Below are 20,403 nucleotides of genomic sequence, written 5' to 3'. Positions count from 1 at the left end.
TCGGCCATGATTACAACAGGCACAATCACAATCAAGGCACAACAGTAATACTGTTCATGCAAAACCCCAACACCGCATTGCCTCATCTTCTCAAGTTGATTGAGGACTTTGGAGATTTATCGGGATTTAGGATAAATTGGTCGAAGTCGGCCTTCCTCCCACTTAACACCCCTGCAAAAAGAAATATAACCCTCCCAGTAGAGATACCTATGGTAAAACACTTTAGATGCTTGGGAGTTGAAATATTTCCTACCATAAGCCAAACGGTGAAGCACAATTACATAAAAATCCAAAACAAAATCAAATATGACCTTGTCAGGTGGTCAAAACTTAAAAACTCAGTACAGGCACGGATATCAATAGTTAAGATGGACGTCCTACCTAGAATCAACTTCTTCAGCTCAATGCTACCGTTACCCCCTCCAAAGGGTTACTGGAAAGAATTACACTCCTCCACATACAAATTTATTTGGAATAACAAACCACCACGTATAAAAAGATCCACCGCACAGAGAAACAAAGCAGACGGTGGTATGGCATTTCCAGATTTCTACCACTATTTTAAGGCGTACACTTTAAGACCACTGACAACATGGTTTGATCCCCAAGCATCAGTATCCTGGAGAAATTTAGAAGAAAATATAGTAGCTCCATATAGGCTGAAGGACATAGTATACACCAAATTATCAATTAAGCAATACGAACGGAAATTTGTCCCCATAATCACTCATGCGATCCGGATATGGCGTGAAACACAAAAAAAGATTCTATCCCACATAAATGGCATAATCATACTCCCTTATTCAACAACAATGCACTCTTGATTGGAAAACAACCTATAAGATTCCCTAGATGGGAAAAGCAAGGCATACACTCATTAGGAGACGTTTTCAACAAACAGGGTTTTTGTAGTTTCGATGAAATACGCAAAAAATGTAATCTCACCAAGCCCACATATTATTTTTACGCACAGTTATTGGCATGTTTGAAGGCTCACAGTGTTCCATTAACGATACCAATTGCACACCACAGATACCACAAATTGTTCTATGAAAGAGAGACATCGAGAGGTTTTGTATCAGATTTTTATCATCAATTACTAACGGCCTCGTATGAAACCCTCCACCTAGACTCTATTTGGAGGAGGGATATACCAGACCTAGAAATAGATTTTGAGTGGCAAGAAGCCTGGGCAAATGTTCGACTTGCATCAAGGAACCCGGACCATCAACAAATCAATCTTAACTATATCCATAGGACATACTTGACTCCTATAAGACTGAACATAATGGGTCTTAAACAAGACTCCAAATGCTCCTTATGTACAAATGGGGACGAGGGGACATTTATGCACATGTACTGGGACTGCCCACCAGTTAAAATATTCTGGAAAGAGGTGACCCAGCAATTATCAAATCTCTTAACTCTGAATATACCTGTACACCCCTCTGTATTACTGCTGAATGATGTTTTTGAGAATGCAGTACATCCACAGCTAAAGAGATTGGTTTTATCAGGTATCACAGTGGCTAAAAAGCTGATAGCATCATGATGGTTCCAACCGGAAAAAATTTGCCGAAAGGTCTGGATTATTACATATCTCGATGTGATTTATCAAGAAATATCTACAGCAAGAATTTTGGGTCTCAATGAATCAAAAATGAAAATGTGGTTAGAAGTGGTGGAGATAATAAAAGCTAGCATATAATGGTAGTGTCTGGTTAGGAGCGTGGGATAATGGATGGATTATCCAATGGGGGGTCCGGGAGGGGGGGGGGTACGAGCTAGAGCATATGTGTGTAGGGTATTAGATAGCAGGTATTGGGGGTATATCCTGTATAAGACATTTAACTATATGGTGATTTCATTGGATGTGCACTGTTAATAATGCTTGTATATCTTATCGTGTGTTGTCATGTTTGTTTATATGTTTGTTTAAAAAATAATTAAAAAATAAAAACACAAAAAAATGAAAAATACAGAACTATAATGTCTTAAAACTATACAAAACTAATATGTCTCACCCCCCCCCCCCCCCCCCCACACACACACACACACACGCCTCATACACGTTCAAAAGTATGCAGAGTAAGTCTAATTCATGCATGCTTCCCAGAGGTGGAGTAATTGGATCTATAATGAACATACGGTTATCCTATAACCATAGTTATATGAGTATAGCGAGCGCTCTGCGCTCTATTGGAACATATCCATATCCAGTCTAATACTGAATACATTTCTTCACATGTACACACCCATCCTCCTGGCCACACCCCCATCCGCTCCTCTACATAAGCGGGGATGTGGCCATACTAACAGCTCCTTCCCAAGTCTTTCACCACCGAAGGCGAAGACCACGGGGTCCTCAGTGAGTCAGCGCAGAGCGCTCGCTATACTCATATAACTATGGTTATAGGATAACCGTATGTTATATATCGTATAGCTTACACTCTGCGCTCTATTGGAACACATGAGCTGAGCAGAGCGGAAGCTCGACAAATGTACCCGCTGAGGCCCCCCACAACCATCAGAACCGGGGAGGACCCGAGCCCCCGGACCCCCCTAGTGGAGGATGGGAGGGAATCGGATCCGACTGCGGACAACGGGTTAACTGACCTGGTCCGGCACGACCAGAACCAGTCCCTTGTCCTAATCACGCCACCATCCCCAGTCCTAAGAGGGGGGTAGGTACGCGTGTCAATCCAAAACATCACAGAGGGCGCCACGAAGACGGTCAGAACATAAAGCACCGCGCCCGGTGGCCCACCCCAAAAGCGTGAGACCCCTCCGCCAATGCTTTGATCTATTCCGTTTTCTCCCCCCAGAGATGAACGAGAATTCATCGAGACTAACCCAGTACACTGGCGCTCGGAAGAGACAAACTCCATCCTAGTTGCCCCATAAAAACGCTGTTTCAATGATGAGCAACCAAGGCGCGCAAGCCCATGCGTGGTTCCACACAGAAGCACCCAGGGCCAGCACTATGTACACGTCGAGACCCAAAACATATCAATGGTAATTCTAACAAGAACCCAGATAACGTTTCCTCCAAGCCGCCTGGGAGAGCGGTAGGAAGCTGGCCAAGACACAGATATGGGTCCCATATGACGCGTCCGAGGGAAAACACCCCTGTCAACCCTGCCCTGTAAAAAAGAGAGGAGACAGGGAACCCCCAGAGAGACTTCCCATGTGAGTAATAATTGAAAAGATATATGTTACATCGAGCTACGTGACCAAGCTCAAGACATATGCAACAGAGCGCAGAGCAGAACTTCTTTTTGTTCTCACGCACCGCATAACTCATCTTGACAATAACAGAGGTCCACAACATGGAGCCTGAAAAGAACTCACGGAAGTCTCACAATCAATAGAAACGTGCCCAGTGACGTACTCTATGGCGGGGGGAATTCCGTGACCCACCTTCCCAAATATGGCGTGGGACCAGGGAACTCCCCCCCCCCCTCTCCCTACCCTGTGACACGCTGACCCAACAGCGTGACAGGAAACCCGAAGGACAGGAGGTCCAACCCCCTGACCAATCAGAAAAAAGGGGAGGGAGGGTTTATCAGTTCACCCCCTCATGACCAGGCATGCAGTCGTGCACAAACACGGTTAAACGCCGTTTAGGTAGGTCACTGAGGCAGAAGTGCACGCAATGATGTGCACGTGCGCACACAAAAATGCGTTCACAATTGTCACTGGACTCGTCGCGCCGTGCGATAAGTACCTACCCGGCCGGCACTTCAAGTTCAAGTTCAAGTTTCTTTAATAGTTGTCATACAGAAGTACAGAATACTTTTATACAAAATGCTTCTTACTGTTACGCTCCAGAGACTGTGCAAGACAAGATAAGTACAACACTGGCGCTGCTGAGATGGCTGCCTTTCTGATCGCTCCGACGAGACTGTGCTTTATTTTGTTAATTTTTATAGTATTAGGAGTTTTATTTGCACCAACTGTTGGTGCATTATATGTGTATGACCGTCAGTCAATCATTGACATTGGATTAAGAAAAACTTACCGTTTGGATTGCTCTCTGGATCGGATCGCTGAACAGCAGAAATGGCCCACCGAGATCCTTTGTTATGCCGGCCACGGACAAAAGCCGCCACGAAGACGAGGAAAGAGAGCCGGGGTCCGGAACAGACTGAGGTCCAAACGACACAGAACCACATTGCCCAGCATATTGTTGGCCAATGTGCAATCGATAGGAAACAAATTGGACGACATCAGAGCAAGGATCCAATTCCAGAGGGACATTCGGGATTGTAACGTCCTCTGTTTCACAGAAACTTGGCTGAGTCCAGATGTCCCGAATCATGCAATAGAACCGGCAGACCACTTCTTCGTTCTACGGAAAGACCGGACGGCATTAGAGTCACTAAAGAAGAAAGGAGGCGGCATCGCCTTCATGATAAACAAGGAGTGGTGCGATTTAGGCAACACAAAGGAAATGTCTAATCACTGCTCCCCAGACCTGGAGTTTATCACGATAAAATGTCGACCCTTCTTCCTCCCAAGAGAGTTAACGTCCATCATCCTCATCGGAGTGTACATTCCACCACACGCGAACACTGAGGTCGCACTTTCAAAACTTCACGACGAGGTAAACAAACTCCAGGCAGCTAACGTTGACGCGGCCATTTTGGTTTTGGGGGATTTCAACAGCGCGCGTCTTAAAAAGGTGCTGCCGAATTTCTATCAGCATGTGACCTGTCCCACCAGAGGCGAGAACATATTAGACCATGTATACTCGCAATTTAAGAATGGGTACAAGTCACAGGCTCTTAGTCCATTCGGTAAAAGCGATCACGCCGCAATTTTTCTTTTGCCTAAGTACAAACAGTGTCTCAAGCGAACGCCGGTGGTCTCGCGAGAGGTTAAGCGTTGGACCGTGACGTCAGTAGAGTCACTCCAAGCAGTGCTGGGAAGCACAGAATGGAGTGTACTCCGTGATAACACAGCCAATATTAACGAATACACCGAAACGGTGATTGACTATGTCTGTACTCAGGTAGAAGTAATAATCCCCACCACCAAAATTAATATCTACCCAAATCAAAAGCCCTGGGTAGACAAATCCGTCCGTGAGGCTCTGAAAGTGCGCACATCAGCATACAACACCGGGCTGGTGACAGGCAACATGGAAGAACACAAGATGGCAAGATACAACGTCAGGAGAGCAGTAATAGAGGCAAAACGGCGTTACAGGGATAAAGTTGAACTTCAGTTTGAACAGGCTGACTCTAGAGGCATGTGGCAGGGCCTCAGAACAATGACAGACTACAAAGGAACCCCCCTCAAACTGAACAGTGACATCTCCTTAGCAAATGATCTCAACTCCTTCTATGCGAGGTTTGAGGCTGTGAATAACAACACCAGCCTACAAACCACGGCAATGGGGGGGGGGGGGTCTGCTGATGGAGACTCAGTGTTCAGCGTAACAGAGCATGAGGTGAGACGGATCTTTAAAAAAGTGGATATCAGGAAGGCAACAGGACCGGACGGCATCCCCGGCCGCGTCCTAAAAGTCTGTGCCGACCAACTGGCCCCGGTTTTCACTGACATCTTCAACCTGTCCTTGGAACAGGCCGTCATCCCCACCTGTCTGAAGAAGTCCACCATCATCCCTGTACCCAAAAAATCTACGCCCGCTTGCCTCAACGACTACCGCCCTGTAGCCCTCACCTCCATAGCCATGAAGTGCTTTGAGAAGCTAGTGAAGGGCTACATCTGTTCCTCCCTCCCCATCAACCTGGACCCTCTGCAATTTGCATATCGCCCCAACAGGTCCACGGAGGACGCCATAGCCCATGTGCTGCACACAGCAGCATCACATCTGGACAAGAGGAAGGGGAACTATGTGAGAATGCTGTTCATCGACTACAGCTCAGCATTCAATACCATAGTCCCCTCCAAACTCATAACCAAGCTCAGGGACCTGGGCTTGAACTATGACCTGTGCCAGTGGGTCCTGGACTTCCTGACGGGCAGACCCCAGGTGGTAAGAGCCGGCAACTGCACCTCCTCATCCATCACGCTCAACATAGGGGCCCCCCAGGGCTGTGTTCTGAGCCCCCTCCTCTACTCCCTGTACACACATGACTGCGTAGCACAGCGGAACAACAACACCATCATCAAATTTGCTGATGACACAGTAGTGGTGGGCCTGATCTCTGCCAACGACGAAAGGGCCTACCTGGAAGAGGTAGAGAACCTGTCACAGTGGTGTCAGGAGAACTGCCTCTCCCTGAACGTCAGCAAAACAAAAGAGATGATTGTGGACTTCAGGAGGTCGGGGGTCAAGGACTACAGCCCCCTCAGCATCGACGGGGCACCAGTTGAGAGAGTGAACAGTTTCAAGTACCTCGGAGCCCACATATCCGAGGACTTGTCATGGACCACACACATTGACAGTGTTGTGAAGAAGGCACGACAACGCCTCTACTTCCTCAGGCGCCTAAGGAAGTTCCAAGTCAGCCAGAAGATCCTTAGGAACTTCTACTCATGTACAATAGAGAGCATCCTGACCGGCAACATCACCTCCTGGTTTGGGAATAGCACTGCACAAGACCGTAGCAGACTACAAAGAGTGACACGTTCAGCCGAACGCACAATTAGAGGGGGGCTTCCCACCCTCCAGAACATTTACAACAAGCGGTGCAAGGGGAAGGCTAAGAGAATTATTAAGGACTCGAGCCACCCGAACAACTGCCTCTTTGAACTGCTGCCGTCAGGCAAGCGATACCGGAGTCTTATGGCGAGCACAGAAAGACTCAGAAGGAGCTTCTATCCCCAGGCCATCAGGCTGCTAAACGAACAATAATCGCTAAACGAACAATAATCACTATGCAACAACCACCAAATGCACACAGCACACACACCCACACGCACACACACACTCACTCAAACAAACAACACACTGCAGCACCCACTCTCCACACTTAGATCACACAAACACACTTACACTTTATATTTATTGATAAAGGATTTGCACTACAACTCGTACACCTACTGTGAATTGTACCTAAACTGCACCTCGTCCATTTATGCCTTGCACTATATAGTATTGTATATTAGTACACTGCACAGTATTGTATATTGTATGGTAACTACGTCTACGAACATTGTACATATGTCTAAACTGAACACTGTGACCTCTTTTTTTTCTTCTAATTTTTACTATGTTTTTATTTCATACTTATCTTGTCATGCACAGTCTCTGGAGCGCAACAGTAAGAAGCATTTTGTACAAAAGTATTCTGTACTTCTGTATGACAACTATTAAAGAAACTTGAAACTTGAAATAAAATAACATAGTATAGCATGTAAATTAGAAGTAAAAAAAAATTAGGTCACAGTGTTCAGTTTAGACATATGTACAATGTTCGATGCAGAATAGACGTAACTGAGTTACCATATAATATACAATACTGTGCAGTGTACTAATATACAATACTATATAGTGCAAGGCAGAAATGGGATGAGGTGCAATTTAGGTACAATTTACAGTAGGTGTACGAGTTGTAGTGCAAATCCTTTATCAATAAATATAAAGTGTGTTTGTGTGATCTAAAGTGTGGAGAGTGGGTGCTGCAGTGTGTTGTTTGTTTAAGTGAGTGTGTGCGTGTGGGTGTGTGTGCTGTGTGCATTTGATGGTTGTTGCATAGTGTTTATTGTTCGTTTAGCAGCCTGATGGCCTGGGGATAGAAGCTTCTTCTGAGTCTCTGTGCTCGCCTTAAGACTCCGGTATCGCTTGCCTGACCGCAGCAGTTCAAAGAGGCAGTTGTTCGGGTGGCTCGAGTCCTTAATAATTCTCTTAGCCTTCCCCTTGCACCGCTTGTTGTAAATGTTCTGGAGGGTGGGAAGCCCCCCTCCAATTGTGCGTTCGGCTGAACGTGTCACTCTTTGTAGTCTGCTACGGTCTTGTGCAGTGCTATTCCCAAACCAGGAGGTGATGTTGCCGGTCAGGATGCTCTCTATTGTACATGAGTAGAAGTTCCTAAGGATCTTCTGACTGACTTGGAACTTCCTTAGGCGCCTGAGGAAGTAGAGGCGTTGTCGTGCCTTCTTCACAACACTGTCAATGTGTGTGGTCCATGTCAAATCCTCGGATATGTGGGCTCCGAGGTACTTGAAACTGTTCACTCTCTCAACCGGTGCCCCGTCGATGCTGAGGGGGCTGTAGTCCTTGACCCCCGACCTCCTGAAGTCCACAATCATCTCTTGTTTTGCTGACGTTCAGGGAGAGGCAGTTCTCCTGACACCACTGTGACAGGTTCTCTACCTCTTCCAGGTAGGCCCTTTCGTCGTTGGCAGAGATCAGGTCCACCACTACTGTGTCATCAGCAAATTTGATGATGGTGTTGTTGTTCCGCTGTGCTACGCAGTCATGTGTGTACAGGGAGTAGAGGAGGGGGCTCAGAACACAGCCCTGGCGGGCCCCTATGTTGAGCGTGATGGATGAGGAGGTGCAGTTGCCTGCTCTTACCACCTGGGGTCTGCCCGTCAGGAAGTCCAAGACCCACTGGCAGAGGTCATAGTTCAAGCCCAGGTCCCTGAGCTTGGCTATGAGTTTGGAGGGGACTATGGTATTGAATGCTGAGCTGTAGTCGATGAACAGCATTCTCACATAGTTCCCCTGCCTCTTGTCCAGGTGTGATGCTGCTGTGTGCTATGATGAACCAGAAGAGGTTTGTCATATAAAGGAAGTCAACACATGAGAGTTCAATTTAACAACAATGATTTATTTAATCCTATCTAAAAACAATAATTGATTAAACAACAAAAGCATAAACAAATAGGTATGTATCAGAATGGATAAGGATCCCAAGATGGTTCACTTGGTGGCTGATACAACCTGTGGTGTCTGAAGTGGAAAAGCAGATGGGAGAAGCAGACAGAAGGGTTAGACAAGGGAAACATATATACTGTGTGTGCAGGCAGCTCTCTGCACTGCACAGGTGATTCAAATTGGGGTAACGACCTACCCACTCCAACCTGCTCTTTGAGTCAGAAGACTCCCCATTGCAGGTAGAGTGGGGGTCGTCACACCCTCCCCCTAAAGACAAGGGTTCTACCCTGTTAACAAATTACATTTTTATTTATAAGTGACTAACCCAAATGTAACAATAATACTTTTTCCCAAATTCAACATAGGTTTACCCTTCACCCATTCCCCTCACCATCCTGCCTCCGCTCTCAGCAACATAGGGCCCTAGGTAGCTATTTTAAGAGAGCAGGAGACAGTAGGGATTGGGGAACAGACAAACCAGGCGTTGCACACCAGAGGAGCACACAAATACAAATTACAAAGCACAAAAGTCAACAATCAAACACATGGGCCAAAAAAGGATATTTTATCTACAGAGCTAAATGGCATTTCCAACCAACCTATCAAGCATACCCCACATAGGTTAAGGGTTAGGCCTCGGGTTAGGCCTCTTTGTGCATTATCAAAATCAGCCCTAGGCTTATAATACAACAGTCAAAGAATTAAGGGTACAAGTAAGGGTTAAACAAAACACCACAAATCATCTCCAACACCCCTGCGGACCGGTCACCCTTTCCCCTCACCCTCCTGCCTCCGCTCTCTGCAACATAGGATCCTAAGAAGCAAATTAAGAGAACAAGAGACAGAAGAGATTGGGGAGCAAACGAGACGAGAAGAACAGAATGTTAAAAGGTGATGCACATCAAAACAATAGTCAACCCTATAAGGTCGCCATAAACTTAAATGGTCAACCATGCCCAGACGTAAACTTAAACGGTCAACCATGCCCAGACGCATGTCATCAGGTGCTGGAAAGTTGCGGGCACAACAACATCCTCCATCTCAGCACAACGACCATAAAGAGATTTTATCTTCTTTTTTTTCTTTTTCCAGTTCTCTTTTCCTTTCTCTTTTTTTCCGTTTTCATTTTCTCCTTCCCAACCATCTCACTCTGAATAGTCATGGGACCACCAACTTTCTCACCAAACCTCAGGTCATCAAGGCTAAACCCTGTGACCTCCTGGGCGACCTCTCTGGAAGCCAGTAGGAGCAATGGCAGTCCCTCCTCAGGAACGGCCACTGGAGAGTTGGAACAGAAAGAAACATTAATGCATTCCCCATTATTCCCCCCCTCCCCTTCAGATGGGCAAAAGGTGGTGGGCGTCAGGAGGTCCACATGATCACATGTTAATGCATCTCCGCCTTTGGCAATAACATTTGAGATAACATTTGCCTCATCCATATTCTCAAATGGCACGGCTGTATCTAACTGTGTTTCCCAAGCCGGATCAATTTCCACCCCTGTAGCCAAATCAGACTGTGACATGGACTGAAATGGGTCAGGCAGAACCAAAACTAAGATGAACAGACTCTACATCCGCGCCTCGGGCAACCCCCTGCGCATCACACGTTGCTGTCATTTCCTGTGCCACTGCACAGGCTGGATGCTCAATGACAACATTTGATATGTTGACATTGTCAACACCGTCAAACATAGGACTAGGAGAGTCTTGTGGTTCTGGACTAGGAGAGTCTTGGGGTGCTGGACTAGGAGAGTCTTGGGTGACTACACTTGGGAGAGGCCCCTCGGCAAGATTGTTACCCAGGTCGATGTCCACACCAACTACAGGCAACCCAGCGTGCACACCTCTCTGCATAACACCACTTCCCAAACCTGAAATGAGAGAAATGTTAGGCACAGAAACAGGGAACACAGACAATGGTGGACGAGGAGAAAACAATAAATCCAGCTCCCTATGCTGCAGATCTATATATTCGGCAAGCTCAGCCTTCTGCCTAATCTCCTCCAAAGCGAACTCTTGTCTGTGCTTTGCCTCTTGTAAAGCCAACTCTCGTCTGTGCTGCCGTATCAGAAGTTCCTTCTGCCGCTCAAAACTGAGTGCCATAGTGCACTATTGGCCTAAACAAAGTGAGCCGCACTCACAAACAAAGTGCCATACGACACAGGCCTACAAAACAAACAAAACCTATGCTGGGACAATGAAGCGTGAATACCATTAAAAAACAAACAGTCTGATCAAATGAAACCTCCCCCCTGACTAGCTACAGGGCCTAACTAACTAACTAACTAACTAACTACCTCAAAACCTCAATCTTCGTGCCACTACTTGTAGGGGGTACTGATGCACTAGAACTCTCTGGGCAGAAAAGTACCTGTTATACAGCCACTCCTCTGAGCCAGAGACGTGCTCCCGAGAGGACAAAAGCGCCTATGCCAGTGCCTGTCTCTGCCTACGTTTTTGCGGCCGCCTAAAAAAGAAAATACCAAGACAAGTCCCCCTATTGGAAACCTGCCTTCTTCGCCTACCTGGGGATTTTTGGTTCCCAAAACACACAGACTGTATTATTAAGGCATCAAACTCCAAAGCCTCAACACAAGCAATAACAAACAAAACAAAGTAACAAATCTCCACCACAAGAAATCTGCACAAACAAACTGCCACTTCCCCCAAATACCAAACAATCAAACCCCAATAACAAAGACCAAATCACATGTGCTCACTCCCTAACACTGGCATACAAATAATTAGGCTACAAACAAATTCCAGCCAACAGGCTACAAATACAATACTAGCTGCAACCCTCAGGCCACAGACACTAGCCAAATTAAGCAGCCTAATTACCTTCCAAAATAGCCCTCCTGTACTCAAGACAGAGCCCAAACAAATTGTCCCCATAGGAACCTAAACACAAATGCCAGCCAAATTACACACTCCAAATGCTAGAAAAATTACCAAGCACAAATACCAACTCAACCACACCAGGCCAAATTACAAACAAATCAATGTCTAAGTGTCACAAAAGGTCCTCCAAACGGCTTGAGCCCCCATATATGACGAACCAGAAGAGGCTTGTCAAATATGGGTTGTCAAGACACGCGATGGCAATTGAACAACAATGATTTATTTAACCCTATCTAAAAACAATAATTGATTAAACAACAAAAGCATAAACAAATAGGTACTGTATGTATCAGAATGGATAAGGATCCCAAGATGGTTCACTTGGTGGCTGATACAACCTGTGGTGTCTGAAGTGGAAAAGCAGATGGGAGAAGCAGACAGAAGGGTTAGACAAGGGAAACATATATACTGTGTGTGCAGGCAGCTCTCTGCACTGCACAGGTGATTCAAATTGGGGTAACGACCTACCCACTCCAACCTGCTCTTTGAGTCAGAAGACTCCCCATTGCAGGTAGAGTGGGGGTCGTCACAGTGCAGCACATGGGCTATGGCGTCCTCCGTGGACCTGTTGGGGCGATATGCAAATTGCAGAGGGTCCAGGTTGATGGGGAGGGAGGAACAGATGTAGCCCTTCACTAGCTTCTCAAAGCACTTCATGGCTATGGAGGTGAGGGCTACAGGGCGGTAGTCGTTGAGGCAAGCGGGCGTAGATTTTTTGGGTACAGGGATGGTGGATTTCTTCAGACAGGTGGGGATGACAGCCTGTTCCAAGGACAGGTTGAAGATGTCAGTGAATACCGGGGCCAGTTGGTCGGCACAGACTTTTAGGACGCGGCCGGGGATGCCGTCCGGTCCTGCTGCCTTCCTGATATTCACTTTTTTAAAGATCCGTCTCACCTCATGCTCTGTTACCCTGAACACTGAGTCTCCATCAGCAGACCCCCCCCCCCCCCATTGCCGTGGTTTGTAGGCTGGTGTTTTTATTCACAGCCTCAAACCTCACATAGAAGGAATTGAGATCATTTGCTAAGGAGATGTCACTGTTCAGTTTGAGGGAGGTGCCTTTGTAATCTGTCATTGTTCTGAGGCCCTGCCACATGCCTCTAGAGTCAGCCTGTTCAAGCTGAAGTTCAACTTTATCCCTGTAACGCCGTTTTGCCTCTATTACTGCTCTCCTGACGTTGTATCTTGCCATCTTGTGTTCTTCCATGTTGCCTGTCACCAGCCCGGTGTTGTATGCTGATGTGCGCACTTTCAGAGCCTCACGGACGGATTTGTCTACCCAGGGCTTTTGATTTGGGTAGATTTTAATTGTGGTGGAGGGGATTGTTTCTTCTACCAGAGTACAGACATAGTCAAGCACCGTTTCAGTGTATTCGTTAATATTGGCTGTGTTATCACGGAATACACTCCAGTCTGTGCATTCAAGTGCAGCTTGGAGTGACTCCTCTGACGTCACGGTCCAACGCTTAACCTCTCGCGAGACCACCGGCGTTCGCTTGAGACTTTGTTTGTACTTTGGCAAAAGAAAAATGGCGGCGTGATCGGACTTACCGAATGGACTAAGAGCCTGTGACTTGTACCCATTCTTAAATTGCGAGTATACATGGTCTAATATGTTCTCGCCTCTGGTGGGACAGGTCACATGCTGATAGAAATCACCTAGACTTTGCATAATAATAGGATACCGATAGCATAACAACGAGAAGTGCCAAACCAAAATACAAGCCCTGTAGGCTACCAATTGGTGGGGGGTTGCTTGATCTGTGACGCCGACTGCTGGAAGGATGAGACAATTTGTGCTTCAGTCTGAAGGAAACTGTCCTTCTGTAAACTAACTAAGTTACATTGTTAATTTAGTTTGTATTTACTTTTCTAGTTTAAGTTAATTCAATTAAAGAAATTGTAACTACAATTACATTTAAAACATTGTTATGCATAATAATCATCTGTTCTGTGCGCAACCGAGGGAACATGTATGCGTGTGCGTGGGAGCGCGCGTGCACGTGGCGTTTGGGCAGTTCCCATATTACGACTGCATCACTGCTCATGACCCCTCACCCCTGATACGATGCAATGACAAAGCAGAGCCATGACACCAGTCATAGCGTGCTACATGAAGCGCATGTATACCTGTTTAAGGTAACAGCTTCACATAGGCTCATGTGCGAACCTGCCACCTGAATTTTTACACCTTTACCCTAAAGCAGGGGTGTCAAACTCATTTTCACAGAGGGCCACATCAGCATTATGGTTGCCCTCAAAGGGCCAAAGACAGTATAAATGTTAATGTAATGTAAAATAAATGTAGCTATACATTTACATATTGTTAAACATGGTGTTTCTGTATTTATTACTTATTCAAGTTATACATATTGCATATTCATTTGCATAAATGTAAAAATATATGTTAGCTTATGTTATTTTAACAAATAATTTTAGTTTATCAGAACCCCATATTACTCCACCAATCAATGATCAAACCATTCAAGTAAATAACAAAGAAGAATATCATCAAATACAAGCTATGACATTAAGTTTGTTCAAAACCTTTTTGTCACAGTCAAGAGGGGCAGAACTAACAACTGTGAGCTGCAAAGAACACGTGGGACAGATGTAGCAGATGTTACAAAAACAAATGGCTGCACACAACCTTGCAGAGGCCATACATCCAACTAATGGAAGATAGTTTAATTAACTTTAATGAACAGATTGCAGAATGGGTACAGTACAGTACAGCTCAATACACACAATTGTTAAGGGGATGCAGACCAGAGAAAGACTTTCGACTTGTTTACATCAGGGTCCCCCATTTTCAATTCGTAATGAAATTGCTATTATGTGTCTGCATGAACACACAACTGTAACTGTACTCAAAAATAACAAAATAAGGGTTGTCTCAGTTCACAACTATATTGGTCAAGTTTTGGGTGGGACTTGTTTGCGTCCCTACAGCTTCTTATTCAATTGAGCGAGATGCTCGGTTATGTCACACAGCCAGTTTGCATCTGACAGTTCAGACAATATTTCTTCAACCCTTTGTTACCTATTCCGCCTGGATCTTTTTTGTATTTTGGGCTGTAAAATTGTCAAAGAATGTCTGAGGAGTAAGTGCTTTTGGCTTTTTTCCTTTGTTACCTCAGATGTTCAACATACATGTATGTGTAAGAATGTGTAATAACTAAGGCTGTCAAAGTTAAAGCTTTATTAACGCATTAACCCACAATTATTTTAACACTGCTATTTTTTAACCCAATATTAATGTAAAAAAAAATTATCTGAGCTCTTGGGGGGCCACATCAAATGACGTGGCGGGCCGGATTTGGCCCGCGGGCCGTGAGTTTGACACCTATGCCCTAAAAGAAGAAAAAACACAGACCAAGAGAGGGGCCAAGGGCCCTGGTACAAGAGCTTACACATGTAACTTCTGTAGGCCAACACCTAACCCAGTTGTGGATCTTAAACGTGAAAACGATACACACAACCCTCCATCTCAACAAAAAAGGGCAAAAGTACACTCTCACTACTGTAAGAGAAACGCCGTTTTTCATGATGAGAGAAGACATAAGTCCTCGATTAAGTACTGCTCACAGGCCTTGCTAAATCCACATGACAGCGACCAAACAACTTTTCAGAAAAAATTGCCTCTCTCTAAGCAAGAGCACAACCCCAGCAGAAGCTGAGGGATTACACCGTATCCCCAAAAACATAGTGAATCAACACACATTTTGTAAACAAAATCATATTTGAGGGGAGGGGGGGGGGCCCAGGGGAAAACCGGGGAAACCCACCCCTCACCACCTTACCCCTGATACGACACCAAATGTGTAGAGTAAGCTTTACATCATGCACGCCAGCAAACGAAGACCTTGTTTGAACAGGCACAGCCCTGCTTATGTGTGAAAAAAACTTGCCACTTGTTATTGTCATCATTACCCTCAAGTAAGAATAACAAGCTGAGAGAGGGACTCATCCCTCGATCACATGCCACTATGCACAGTATTGTAGGGTAACCCAGCCAGTTGTGGGCTCAGCCACGTTGTCTAACGTTACATGAACACACACAACTTCTCATCATACAACAAAAACCCAGTTCATTTTTACTCACGTAAAAAACAACGCTGTTCCTAGGTAGAGAGAAAGGCACAAGCCTTGGCCAACGCTACCCAAGCTATACAAAGCAACCAAGACAATTCACACACAGCACATGTCGTATCTCCAAATGTAGTGAAGTAACATATGTTTTGCAGACAAAGACATCGTTATTAACAAAACATTCAGGAGGGGAAGGAAGGAAGAGTGGGGTAATGGCCAATGGACATCTTACCTGCACCAAGGAACGCAGGGCGAAAGGCCGCAACACAGGTTGGTCTCCACGTTGACGAAGGCCTCTCGCTGGCGGGGCAAAAAGAAGCTATGGCCGGAGCCTCGCTCCGGCGAGACACCCCCCTCCTGCAGCCGGTCATGGTGCAGGCCCGACTACATCTTCTGTCAAAGATGATGTCGTAGTCAGAGTGCCAGGTCCTGCTATTCTCACGGCTAATGCCAATGGTTGTAGCACAAGCTAACAGCTAACTCTAGGCTAACTGATAGCATCAAGCTAACGTTCCCAGCCAAGCGAAAACGGGTAGCTAACGTCGTAGCTAAACAGCTAACTGGCTAACAGTTAGCTCAACCCGGCTATCGCTAACCACTAGCTAACGCAGAAGCAAGCTAAGCGGCTACCACTGAAAACTGCACAACGTGAGAAAAGCAATACAGGCCAACACTTCAGACAGCCGCTGTCTTTTCCTCTTCTCATTCGAAGAAAGAAGGGGGAAAAAGGCAACACACATCCCTCTTCAGAACGGTGTTTACCAGACACAGCGGTGCCGGCAACAAGTCCCTCACGGACTATAGCCGACTTGAGCATGGAGATATTCTCATAATGAAACACCAAGCTCACCTCCCTCGCACCGGGTACTTTTCATCTTTGAAAATCGGGGCCAGTACGGCGACAGTGGGTATCCGTTTGTCCAGAGACCCGGGGAATTGAACCGCAGATTCGGAATCACGGTCCCAGGAAAACAAAGCTCTTACTCGATGAGGAGCTAATGTTAACGTGGGCATCAAACCAGAATCCCCTCCACGCCGCTAAGTGGCAGCGAAAAAGGATACCAGCCTGGAGCCGGCCTTCGTAAGCTGTGCAGTTGACCCCCTACAACTGACACACCTGGCGCCTGCGTCGCAAAAACATCACCCGCCCCAGAGAGGCCATCAGCCCTCACACGGCTGAGCGCCTCCCAAGCAAAGTGTCCAACTGCAGAGCCGGAGGTAATGCCGGCGGGGATTGCTCAGCGACGCAAGCCCCTAATACGAAGCGCCGGTGGAAGTCAGAATGATCATCATCTTCTAGACACTCCGGTGGCGAAAACATTATCGCTGTATTTCTTTGAAAATAGTGAGAGAGAAAACAAAGATATAATGTCAACGCAGCTCCTTCTCTTCAACGTAGCTCCTTTCCAACTATTTCGGCACTAAACTCAAGTGGTGTATACAGACACTTGTCGGTGGTGAAAATAAGGAAGGAGCTGTTAGTATGGCTACATCCCCGCTTATGTAGAGGGGCGGATGGGGGTGTGGCCAGGCGGATGGGTGTGTACATGTGAAGGAATTTATTCAGTATTAGACTGGATATGGATATGTTCCAATAGAGCGCAGAGCGTAAGCTATACGATATATAACCATAAGGCCTGCAAGGACATGTGCCTATCTTTAAAGGTTATGACTGTATGCACCTGGGACTCATACTGTTGGTCCAAGTAATAAAAGTCTCTGAGGGGATATGCCCCCCACCCCCCAATGATTAATGCATACAGTACATGAATGACAATCAACAGGTACTGTCCTTCAGGCATTTCACCTTCTCCTCTCCTCTCCTCTTCTCTCCTCTCCTCTCTTCTCCTCATTTCTCTCTCTCCAGGGTCAGGTATACCAGAGATGAAGACTATTCTACGAGGGGTGGTGCTGAAGGAGTACTTGACCTTCAAGACCTTTGTGGCCAAAGTCATCGGTCTGACCTGTGCGCTGGGCAGTGGCATGCCCCTGGGAAAGGAGGTGGGAAACAATGCATTCACAATGGGGCGGCGCACTGAGTGAGAAAGATATACATACTGTAGATGTTCCTCAAGAACTCAAGTATAGCGTAAAACTGTGCTCAATCTACTCCTACATTTTGGGGATCTATCTGTTTTCAAAAGAACATCCTGTGTGCGCCCTGCAGCCAACCAGCGCCTGTGGAACCACTTTGAAACCTCACCGGCTTTTCTGCCACCTGTGCACACTTCAGAAAATTAGACGCCGCTTAAAAGAAAAGCCTCTCTCCCACTTCCTTTTTTTCAATTGACAGATACGGGATAAGAGCTGATAACTTCATACGTTCCATTAAAGGAGCTGTAAGTGGTATTTTCTTTGATAAAATAAGTGGTCTACATGTTAAAATAATAGCTCTACATTCCGATAGCCATCACTGATATAAAGTGGGAAGGGATACCAGAAGATTTCTTTTCTTTTTACTGCAGAGTGGAGGGACTGGGAGACCCATGTTACTGACCAAACACTCTACTGTATATCAGTGATGGCTGTCGGAATGTAGAGCTATTTAACACTTGTAAATCTTTTTTATAAAATACCACTTACAGCACCTTTAACGTTTTCGATGTGCATACGAAACCCACTGTAATAAAGAACTAATGGGCATAATCTTACAGACTATCCTGCATTTTAGTTGAAAGTCTCACCCAATGAAAGTATGTTTAATTATATTGACATGGTCTACCCCTGTCGTATGGCTCACACATTAACCCCTTAAGCCCGGTACTGGGCCAAGAGTGATTTAACGTTGCACAAATAGATCAATACAGTCCGTATTAAGTGATGTTGTGTTTCTTTTTCAAATGTAGCCAAGAGTAAAGACCCTAACCCTATCAAAACAGCAGCCAACGTGTATATTTTCAGCACTACGTTTGTTTAGCAATGATTTTAAGTGTTATTAGCTAAATATCGGAAACCGTTTGATTTAGATGCGAGAAGAAGAAGCACTCATGAAATCGTTGTAGTCCATACACTACACTACCAGCTCACACCAGCCTCCGACAAAGGAAGGAACACCATTTATTTTCGTACAATCATTGATGTGAATGTCGTATTTATATCTCACGGGTCGAACAAACCTCAAAGTTATTGCCATAAAATACAACGTATATTGTTTCTTTACCTTTCTGTGAACGTCTAGGAGAAAATTGTGTCTCAATCCGGTAAAAAATGGCGGAGCTATGAACATTAACCGGAAGTAACTATACTTACAGTAGATTTCATTACACAGTCTTTGCTGCCCTCTGCCGGGCGCCTGGTGGTACTAAATCCAGATTTAACTCAGCCATTGGAAAGAGGAGATTTGGACCGATCCATAGATGTATGACTTGGCCATAATAACGTAATTTATAAGCCTGATATTCTATATTCTATATTCATATTTCATATTGCATGTGTCCGGATAGGAAAATGCAGTACTGTATCTACAAAAACCCATATAGATCATCTGCCCTTTGTTAATTTGCTTAACTTTTTAGTACACTTGATCTCAAGAAGGTGCTGAATGAGCTTGTGGCAACTTTCTGCTTTTGGTCAATGGTAGCATGGTGTTATTCACCATCAAAGATGAAAAAAAGCAGTAATAATAATAATTTATATTCTCCTTTGGTTCATTTTACTCAAGCAAAGTAACAGACACAATCTTTCTGACACTGGGAATACATTCCCTGAGGTCCATAGATGTCCCTAGATACCAAGAACATGCAAATGGACCTTGTAGAAGTGGAGCAATCTTCCATTTACTTGGGTATGTACTTTTAGGTGAATTTTCTGAAAATATGGCTAGGGCTTAACAGGTTAACTTATATAATAACGGGTGCAAGCCAAGCTGAATGGCAGAGTGTTGTGCCAAGTGCAGAGCGGAGTGTTGTGCCAAGCGCAGAACGAAGTGTTGTGCCAAGCGCAGAGCGGAGTGTTGTACCAAGCGCAGAGTGTTGTGCCATAAATAGGTAGTTGGCACAAATTAGCTGTCTGCTTACACCCCCACATTCTGTTCTATATTCTAAAATCTACCTGATAGTCATCAGTGGTAAAGGCAACCCAACAAACAACTAGCAGTCTATTGGCCAATGGGCACAGGACGTCCAAACAACGTCCCAGAAAGGGCTAGAAATTAACGTCCGTCTTAGAACAATGTTGTTTCAATGTTCTTTAACTCATTGGCTGCCAGCTATTAGCCTTGGCCCTGTGGTAGCACTGCCACGCTTTAAAAGATAGGAGTGAGTCACCTTGTTTGTAGAGCTATAACTATATTCTATATTATAGCTATGGATACAATACTATGGCCCATTTGACATTGAGTATCTATCGTTCAATATGTGAAAAAGAAATAATTCTTTCATTCATACATTCCCGTTTGATACCGTGGCGAATATGAGTATGGTTTTAGATTGGTCTGGTGTAATTCCCGAAATGCTGAGGAATAGCCTTATGCGTGTATTATACTATAACCGTTGCCTTTTCTTGCCTGGACCCGCTATTATTCTCAAATCAAATTTTGGTATTATGTTTCATCATGAATGCATGAAAGGAGGGGGGGGGGGGGGGGTCGTTTTTTTTATGCTTTGATCGTCA

General features: G+C 45.4%; 1 protein-coding gene across 1 annotated transcript in view; it reads left to right on the top strand.

Annotated features, from left to right (window-relative positions):
- Window positions 1-20,403, top strand: part of clcn2a (chloride channel, voltage-sensitive 2a) — a gene marked incomplete at both ends in the record, with an annotated part of 204,996 nt that overhangs the window by 116,317 nt on the left and 68,276 nt on the right. Inside the window, one exon of the mRNA XM_084327681.1 lies at window positions 17,660-17,793. Within this exon, the coding sequence (XP_084183807.1) occupies window positions 17,660-17,793 (134 nt within the window). The remainder of the gene's footprint in view (window positions 1-17,659; window positions 17,794-20,403) is intronic.

This window comes from Notolepis coatsorum (assembly GCF_963971535.1).
Source record: "Notolepis coatsorum genome assembly, chromosome: 13".
NCBI lineage: Eukaryota > Metazoa > Chordata > Actinopteri > Aulopiformes > Paralepididae > Notolepis > Notolepis coatsorum.
This window is presented reverse-complemented; position numbering and strand designations above follow the sequence as displayed.